General features: G+C 33.2%; 1 protein-coding gene across 1 annotated transcript; it reads left to right on the top strand.

Annotated features, from left to right (window-relative positions):
* The first annotated feature begins 5,480 nt into the window (after positions 1-5,480).
* On the top strand, positions 5,481-9,455 carry LOC112516959 (persulfide dioxygenase ETHE1 homolog, mitochondrial). The gene is made up of 9 exons (XM_025124230.1): positions 5,481-5,852; positions 7,332-7,460; positions 7,612-7,719; positions 7,844-7,978; positions 8,059-8,100; positions 8,207-8,266; positions 8,360-8,413; positions 8,783-8,807; positions 9,178-9,455. The coding sequence occupies exons 1-9, from the start codon at positions 5,613-5,615 to the stop codon at positions 9,267-9,269; spliced, it is 885 nt and encodes a 294-aa protein (XP_024979998.1). The 5' UTR covers positions 5,481-5,612; the 3' UTR covers positions 9,270-9,455.
* Positions 9,456-10,476: the final 1,021 nt, after the last annotated feature.

Genomic DNA, 10,476 nt, shown 5'->3' with positions numbered 1-10,476 from the left:
TTTTAGTGCTGCTCCCTTTCGGCGTATTAAACGGGTCTGATACGTGTTCTACATCACATGCAAACGTGGTGCCACCACACCGGATCATGATTTCCTCTCCGTCTCGCAATGTCGGCTGTGACACGTGTCGTGATTATTCATGTTTTCTTAAAAACAGCAAATAATTATTTATGACCGAGGAAACTTGTAATAATAAGAGTTGTTTGTTTACCTCCTTCTAATAATTCTATTAAAGGATAGTATTTGAATTATTAAGAGATAAATTTTATTCATTAAAAAAAACTTATCTTTTAATTATTTTAAAACAATCTGAATGATATTAAATCGTGGATCTTTCTTAACTATTCAGCATCCTATTTTATTTTAAATAATTATCAAAAAATTATATTTTATTTTATATTATAATATAAAAGTCTCTTAATCACTCTGACAACTTAATCATTCTGCATTAAATCATTTAACAACTGTCAAACAGTCATTTAATACATTTTGATATATCATATTAATGTTATCTTTCATCATGATTGATTGAAAGATAAAGATCTTGTTTTTACCCTTCTTATCGTAACTTATATTATCACAAAAACTCAAACACTTATTTATTAACATTTAAACAAAAGTAACTATTGTTATAGAATTTTTGTAGAGATTTTAACTTTTGTTTTTATATTTGTGGGATGTTATAATTTAAAGGGAGAATTACAGTTTTGGTCCTTGAAATTTGTTGATTTCTTTGAAAGTGGGATATGTACTTCAACAAGTCAAGTTGTAGTCCCTGAGGTTTGGATTTTGTTTTGAAAGAAGGACCTGGTCACTGACTCCATTTATTTCCATTGTTAGTGGCAGGGGTATTTTCGTCTGAAATTGTTTTCTCTCTCTTTTTAACCAAAATCTTCTAACACATCTCCCTTTTATTAACAAATGTGAATGTTTTCTTCTTGGTCCGAAAATGGTGTTATGCTGCTGTGGTGTTCAAGCCACTTTAAGAACATCATAGACAAATGCAAACCATGGACGTAGGTTATACGCTTGTTCAAGAATGGTAATCTCTCTGTTTCTCCATCTTCTTCCATCTCCTTCCAAATCTATTTATCCTAATATAACCTAATACCTCTCCCTATTTTTTCCTTTACAGGGTGAAAAGTGTTCTTTTCTTAGGTGGTTCGATCCACCAATTTGTTCTTGGGCCATAAATGTTATCCCTGGGTTACTGAGGTCAAAGAACAGACTTGAAGAATGTATCAAAGCTAGAGAAAGAGAAAATTGGAAACTACAATTGTTGTTAGTTCTTAGTTGGCCTTTTTCTAGGAACTAATGTTGGTTCATGTGAACTCTCTGGTTCATTTCAACCCCATGGTTCATGTCAACTCCCTGGTTCAAGTCTACCACATGGTTCAATTCAACTACATTATTCACTTCAACTCTCTGGTTCAAGTCTACCACATGGTTCAATTCAACTACATTGTTCACTTCAACTCTCTGGTTCAAATCAACCCCCTCTCCCACTTCTGGTAAATTAGATTCCAACCCAATGAAAGGATCAAAGCTATAAAGCAAATGATCAAAACTTTGATTCGAATCCATGTTTTCAACATTCTTTTCCTCAATAAGAACATTAGTGGGATTTGGGGATGACAAGTAAGTTGGCAGGTTTGTTTGGCCATGTTCTATAACATCTATCAATTTCACCATAGAGACATACTTTAACAGATTTAAAATATCCTGGTCATTCCCTAAAGCTCTCAACCTGATATCTAGGTCAATTTGGTAACACATTACTTATTTCTTATCGTACCCTAATGCTATCATCATAGTGTTAAACTGATGAATCAATAGGTAATCAGTGGTAATCAAATCAACAAAATCACTCTTACCATTTATGTATCTTCTTCCAAGAAATCTTGTAAACACACCTCCATGGTTGATTCTTGTTGTTACCCATGTTGGGTAATGATCTATGAACAAAATAGAAGGAAAATAAGGTTAATATCATTGACCGATCTCTGATACTAACAATTTTGAACACAAATACCCTTGCTACTAACGATGGAAACAGACGAAGTTAGTAACCAGGTCCTTCTTTCAAACCTCAAGCACTTAACTTATTGAAATACAGTTCCCACTTTCAAAGAAATCAACAAACATCAGGGACCAAAAATGTAATTCTCTCTAATTGAGTTGTGAATAGTGTAAAAGTTTCAATTACTAGATACTCCTAATAATATCCTTTGATTTGACGTATTTTTATTGACAAAATTGACACATGGCAACGTCATACTATGGACCTTTTGTTTCTATCAACTCCACACAGGGGTGGATTACGTTTCAAAGTCATATATCATAAACTATTGTTTTTGCTTTGTGGATATTTTTTGAATTTCTTATTTTATTTATTTAACTTATTTTATTTTTATTTTTATATAAAATAAACTATTGTAAAAATCAAACAAAACTAAAAGAATCGATCTTTTTTTTGAAGTATGTAATATTTATATACGATAAATACAACAAATAAACTTACACACCCTTCTTATTTTTTGTGAGATTTAAACCCTTGATATCCTAGAAAGACAAACACCCTTTGGTAAAAGAATGGATCTTTGCATAAATAAAGAATGGATCCCACCCAAATACCATTCCATTTGCACCATGCAATATTTAAGTGGCTACAAGATTTTTTTTTTTTAGATGACATTGTCCAAGTGGCCATGAGCATGTCACACCAAATGAGCATTGTGGGTGCTCTCAATCTTATAACACATACATGAAATTATGGTTTTGTAATACCGTATTAGTGTATCTAATATATAGAGTCAGGTTTAAGGGAGATCGTTAAAAAAATGGAAAATTAAGTAAGTATGTATATGTGCATACCGGATAAATTACTTGTATGCACATGTTTATGGAAACCAAGAAACAACTTAAGTTACTTATATTCGCATATGCATATCGTACAAATGAACCGTTACCAGGGTATTTCTTAGTTTTTCATTTTTTTGGGAGTTTTCTCCTAAACCTCCCCTACTCTCTCTCTCTCTCTTTCTCTCTCTCTCTCTACACACACACACACACATATATATATATATATATATAGAGAGAGAGAGAGAGAGAGAGTATGTGTGTGTGTGTTTTCATATATAAATTATGTAACTGTTATATATGAAAGCATATTATTGTCATATTTAGCAGTAGGAGATATAAGTTTCAACCATTAACAACTTTCGTTATTTTTCTATACCTAATCAATATTCAATACAAAATTATCCACTAATAATATAAAATCTCATTAAAATATAAATAAGATATTAATGATGAAGGTTGGAATAAAGAATATGACCAAAATCGTGAAGCATTACCGATTGAGAACCTGCATAATACACGAATTGCACAAAACGACATGAACAAAGATTAATAATAAATAATATATTATATTGGGACCGATATATGGTCATTATCTTTATAAAAAATTATTGTTAAGCCAAAAATAAATTACTTTATTTTGACCTAAACTAAAGTATAATAAAAAATTAAATTAAAGAAATTATACAAAAAAAGAGAACTTTTAGATAGTTAATTTGATATTAATATCGATATATTTTTTCATATTTTTATGATATCTTCAAATTTATTTTTATTTAGAAGTAAAAACATTATCTTTTTCAAAACCACATAAATCATCTTATATCAACAGAGACGAAAAATAAAACAAAACATTAAAATAAAGATGTATCTTACAGCATTACACGGATATCCTTTTAATAGTTGAAATGGATATAATAATAAATTTTAATCATATTAAGTCAAATATCATGACAATAAAAAAAAAAACAAAAGGGACCTCAAATATCATAAATCAAGATGTCAATGGTGCGTACCTAAGTGGGGTTTCACATGTCGGCAAGTTTTGGATTGATAATTACTTTTTTAATTAATAATCATTTATTTTAATAAATATTTAAAATAATCGTTTACGTTGTTTATTAACAGTTTAATGAAATTTATAGCCTATTTGCTCAGTTATATATGATTGTTTATGATGGTGTGATAATATAACAATTTAGCAAGTGACTTATTCAGTAAGCTTATAATGCAGAAGCTTTATGCTGAAAGTCAAGTTTTTTTTTTCCCAAACGTGTTTTTCTCAATTAAAAAACATGCTCATTTCATATATATTATAAAAAACTTTCTCAAACAGATACTTTCCAGATCTATATAAACAAATTAATCAACACATACAAGATTCATTCAAGGAAACCAACCAAACAACCCGTTAGGTCCCGTTTGGTTTGTATGATTAGATATGATTTAGAAGGATTTGGAATTCAGTTCCATTTCAATCTCATGTTTGGTTTGAAGGATTGATTGGATTTGAAATTTCAGGATTCAATTGAAATCCCACAAACATTATGGGGTTTGTTGGTATTTCGCAGGATTTATTAGGATTTGTGTATAATAATGTTTTAAATACGTTGAAAACCTTTGTTTGATAATAATAACTTAATAAAAAGATATTTTAATTATTTTTATAAAAGAATTATAAAAAATGAAATTCAATTCCATTTCAAATTTTACAAACTAAACACAGTAAAAAAAAATCCACGAAATCTTCATTTTAAAAAATCTGTTGGAGATGCTCATGTAAATTTTGAAATTACACTTTTTCGATTAAGGGGCCGTTTACCAAACATTTACCCAGTAAGCGTTTACCTGCAAAATTCAACACTATCATTTACTTATCGGGTAAGATTTTTGTCAATAAAAACGGCATTCTATGTCATTGCATAGAATAAAATGAAAACACATCATTGCATTCCTTTCTTTGTCATTTGCTTTGAAGGTGTATAAGACATTTTGTTTGAACTTCTTGAGGACTTAAATTTGATATTAGCAATTCAACTTCAACATATTTCAAATGGTAAGCCCATGTGGCATCAAATGATTGGGCCTTATCATTCAAAATAACAAGCTCACAATAGAAAAGTTAGGCCCAATTTTATCCCTCTTCAATTCATTCACCATGCCAATTCTATATGGCTAAACCGACCCTGTCAGACCCGGGACTGTCTGAGGATCGGAACCCGGATTGGCCGAGGCCCGGCCCGGCCCGAGACCCAATTTTATTTCTCTTCATTCACCATGCCAATTCTTGACATGATATGAACAATATATGAAACACTTTCATAGTTTAAATAACGGGTACCATAATTTACCGTTTAATAAGTTAACTACTAAAAACTATTTTAAGCTACCAAAATGCGAAAGTGTTATGATTGTGTGGTGTGTTATATAAAATACAAATGTGACCTAAAAGTTACAGGGACTGAAGTGTTGATAGCAGAACTTATAGGGACAGAAGTGAGCATCCACTAAACTTGAAGGGTAAAAAATGAAACATCGGCATAACACTTGGACCAATAAGAAGCAACAAAAGGAAGAATCCCAATTAGCAGATTAGCCAACCGCCATGGCAGGCCAATGGTATTGGAGATTCCCATTCATTTGTTTATTCGCCAGTTGCAGAAATCAAAGCAAGAAATTCGTTCCAAAAATCAAATTACAGTTGGTTAGAATGTTGATGTAATCGATCACACGATTATAAATATTTTAAAGATATGCTACGATTACGATGTTTATGGTGGACTAGCTGTTCTTCTCTTCATTTAAATCGTCGTTTTCTTCCTTCTCCGATCATATCTTCATCATCATTTAGATCAAAGATGGAAGCGGTATCGTATTCAACACAATCATCGACGCCATCAAAGAAGTTGTTGTTTCGTCAGTTGTTCGAGAAGGAATCATCTACTTACACCTACCTTCTAGCCGATGCTTCTCATCCAGATAAGCCTGCTTTGGTTCGTATTTATCCTTATCGATTTTAAGATGCTACTCAATTGTGTTGATTTGTGGATTGTAATTTTAGCTTATATTTGTTGTTGTTCGTACTATTTTGCGATCAAAACTTCACTCCCTAGGGATATAGAATTTGGGGTTTTGGGTTTAGAATTGAAGCTCCCTAATTGATGTTGCTCCAGTTGGTGTTACAAACTATTGAGTTGGAGTCCCCAGTTATCCTGAGTCCACTGCAATTTGATGTTTCTAAATTGTGTTTCCTGGTTCGAATTGTCAAATTTTGGGACGAAGAGAGTATCCAATAGTCATCAATGAGTAGGATTGGTTGGATTTGCTCTGTGTTAGAGATTTGGGGATGGGAGTAGCGGAAATTACGAATACAATAATTCGTCCTTTATTAGCCTTGCGTACCAGGAATTTTGTATCAGGATAATCCAAATAAAAACTCTGTTATCTCAAAGGATGTAAGATTGAGTCATACACCCAGATTCTTGTTCACATATTTATAAGAGAGATCGACTGCTACGAACGGTTAAACAGTTAAGATATAACTATACAATAGTTATAACCGTTAACGAATAAAATTAGAAAAAAAGTTGCAACTGGTTCTGAGTCGGAAGCAATTTCAGAACAAGTCCAAAGGCTCTTCACTTTTGACACAGAAGAATTCGAGCAAAGGCTCAAAGTTCTGAGTCCATACCCCTTAGGCAATTTTCAACAAGTTTTAGTATCTTTTCAAGAAGTAATTCCAACCTTCTGAAATTCGTACAAAACATCTCAAAACGTGAAATTTCTAAGTAAACATCTTCTTAAAATCTGTAGATGTTTTGCTGCCTCTTGGACCCTGCAAGGGGGCGCAGCCCCCAGGATCTAAGGTGATAAAGGCAACATTTGTACTCTCTGCACCTCCTAACTCACTTATGTTTGACTTATCACCAGGTCGATCTTACGATAAATCACAATCACACTAATGATTGATAACACTAAAATCACCAACACTGTGGCACTTGTTTACATCATATTTTGTGTCCATATGTTAAGTTCCAGCAATATAAAATGTTATATGAATGGTGAGGTGAAAAATTATGCATTTTTCATGGACATGGCAATCTTTGATTAAAAGATTCACACCATGGTGTTTGAATTTGATTTCCATTGCTGGAGAATGTTTCTTGAGGCTTTCATAATATGATAGTACCAGTTGAGATCAATAGATCCACCTAGCTGCGGATGAATTTGTATATCTTGGATATGAGGGATTCTATAACGCCAGAGGTTCATATTTGGGAATGAATCATTCTATAGAAGAAACAATATTACATCATAATTTGTGTTTTTGTGTGCAGAAGACTGCTTCTAGACATGGCTGTGTGAATTGTGCTATCGATTGTGTTTAGACTTTAGAGTACCATTTATTTGATCTATTCTTTATTTTGTCTGGCAACTTGCTTCAAGATGATGGACTTTACTTGATGTTGCAGTTAGTTGACCCTGTAGATAAGACAGTGGATAGGGATCTTTCTCTTGTAAAAGATCTGGGACTGAAACTTCTATATGCTATCAACACCCATGTTCATGCTGATCATGTCACTGGGAGCGGGATGATCAAGGTATACAACACTTTCTCATCAAGAATTGGTATGCTAAATCGTCATTTGGGCTGTCTGGCAAACTAGCTTTTGGCTGATAAACTAGTCACGTTGAGATAAAAACTAGGTGTCTAAGTTATTTGTGGCGTTTGAGATAAATCATTTTCTGCAGACTAAAGTTCCTGGTGTCAAGTCTATCATTTCGAAAGCAAGCAAAGCATCAGCCGATCTTCATGTTGAAGCTGGTGATAAAATTCAATTTGGTGATCTTTATTTGGAGGTACGAAAACATATTTTTATCATCTAATTGTCGTCAATTCCAATTTGAGATATTATTCTAAAAAAGGATTGATTGTTGAATCTTTATCTAAACTATCACCATTTCCCATCATGTTTTACTTCAGGTTCGTGCAACTCCAGGGCATACGTTAGGTTGTGTCACCTATGTCACCGGAGATGATCCTGATCAGCCTCAACCAAGAATGGCGTTTACTGGTGATGCTCTATTAATACGTGGATGTGGGAGAACGGATTTTCAGGTATATTAGGATGTATGCAGACCTTGCCTCTACCCTAGATTGTAATATAAATAGATAATACCATCATTGATGTATTGTAGGGTGGAAGTTCAGAGCAGCTATATGAATCGGTCCATTCACAGGCAAGAATATGGAAATTGAAAATCGAAAGATGAAAGAACAGGTATGCATCTTGTTCTTGATTTTTCCTTCAGTGAAAACTCAGTACTTTTGTTGTCATCTGTTCAGATCTTCACATTGCCAAAGGACACATTCATTTATCCTGCTCATGATTACAAAGGGTTCACGGTTAGTAGCCATCATTCTATCTTGTTTTTCGATATATATATATATATATATATACAGAAAATGGATGCTCAAAGAACCCACCTTGATTGTCAGGTTAGCACCGTGGGAGAGGAGGTGCTCTATAACCCACGACTCACGAAAGATGAGGTACTATGCTACTATTCGTTTTTACGCCATCTAATATTTGGAATTTTCATTTGTCTTGTCATTCACGAGAATGGAGACGAGACCCATAAGTAGGACCATTCCAATCTTTTTGGAGGCTATATCACACTTGTATCAACATTAGGCCCCCAAAATTGGTAGACCCTCAAACATGATGATGCCTGAAATCGTAGTGCGTAAATTTGTTGTTGAACATACGTCTATATCCTATTTCTTGATTTAATCGGTTGATGAAAAATCAAAATCCATTGTATTAAAATGTAAGTTAATATGTAAATAATTAGCTATTTATTTCTGGAGATTTTGTTTGTGGTTTTGTGCTTATTTATGTGAGAATATTTTGTTTTTCAGGAAACATTCAAAAGCATCATGGAAAGTAAGTATATGATTAGTATTCATACATACATACATATACATACATATATATATATATATATATATATATATATATATGGACTTGGGATCATGTGAGACCAACTTGTATTCATGAGACTACAAAAATAGTACCAAATCTTCACAGCAAAGCACTACAATGTTTTTGTTGTGAAGGGTTAGTATTTTTTTTACCTTCACAATGTTTTGCTGTAAAGGTTCAATGTTATTTTGTGGTCTCACAAAAATAGACTGGTTTCACGTAAACCAAACCTATATATATGGAGGTTTGGATTCACATGAGACTTATATATATATTTTTATTAAATTAAAACCTGTATAAATGTATGTGACCAAGTTTAATTGTTACCCAGATTTGAAGCTGTCGTATCCAAAGATGATCGATGTAGCAGTGCCAGCGAATATGGTTTGTGGATTGCAAGATTTGGAGTCAAAAGCGGCATGATATACATATATGCTTAATGCTTCATCTACAAAAATACATAGAAATCAACTCTGTACATCACAACTGAATTACAAATGAATAAGGTGGTTGCAAAAGTAATTGTGGCTTATTCCAATTCTTTGTTTTTGGATGCATACTTTTAAATCATATACTCAAGGGTTTATGAATAAGAAACCTGTTAAATCACATGTGATTCATGCAACCGTGGTCAAGTTGTGGGCCACGTCACTTACACACCTTTACGTTGATTGTTAGCGTAGAATCACATGTAATTTTGCACGTTTTCCTGTTCTTTATATAAACCGGTGAATGTTTTTATATGAAACCGTAGGACAATGTGTTGAGTAAATTTTTTTATTGAAAAAAAATCTGATATTGACATTTATAATAGTATTTTCCATAACTGGGATCTAAACCAACCTGGTAATCGTTGATGATATGAAGCAAAACTGCATGGATTACATTATGTTTTTCAAGGTTTTATACGACCACTCTTTTAGTAGTCAGTCTCAAAGTCGTAAAACCTCATATATTGATACAGTTGAAATCAAGTGCCAATAGCAATGACAATCAAATTTTACAGAGTTGATTCAGAAATTTGTAGGAAATCTCAAACAAACGGAACGATAGAGAGAAAATTCAATTTTTTTAAAGATGTTTTAGAAGAGTTAACCCGATTACTTGCCTATTTTTCTTAGATTTCTCCCCAAAAAAGGAGTGGTAAGTGGATCAATTGGGAGATTAAACATTTGTCCAGTAAGTATTTGCTGATTGAACATGACAAGTATCAAGAATCTTACCCATATGATAAATGAGAGAAAAGACTCTTACACAACAATCCATCTTGATGGACGACAATGTTATATAATAAGTTAAGTGAGGATAATTTCTCTTGCTGAAAAGTACTTACCCGGTAAACATTTGGTAAACGAGACTCTAAGGTCCCGTTTGGTTTGAATGAATAGATTTGATCAGTTAAGGTGATAACTTTAAATATTCATATTCGTCAAGAGATTATAAATAAACTTAGAAAAATGACGGTTTAGATTAGAGATGGCCAAATGGGCCCGGCCCGGCCCGGGACCGCCGGAGGACCGGGACCGGGACCGACAAAGGACCGGCCCGGGACCGGGACCGGTAAGGACCGGTTATGGGACCKAAAACCGGGACCGGTTAAGGTTTTTGGTAGTTTCGTGGGACCGGGACC

Source organism: Cynara cardunculus (genome assembly GCF_001531365.2).
Source record: "Cynara cardunculus var. scolymus isolate 2C chromosome LG 8, CcrdV1, whole genome shotgun sequence".
Lineage (NCBI taxonomy): Eukaryota > Viridiplantae > Streptophyta > Magnoliopsida > Asterales > Asteraceae > Cynara > Cynara cardunculus.
The sequence above is the reverse complement of the archived record's forward strand: the minus strand, read 5'-3'. Positions and strand labels throughout refer to the sequence as shown.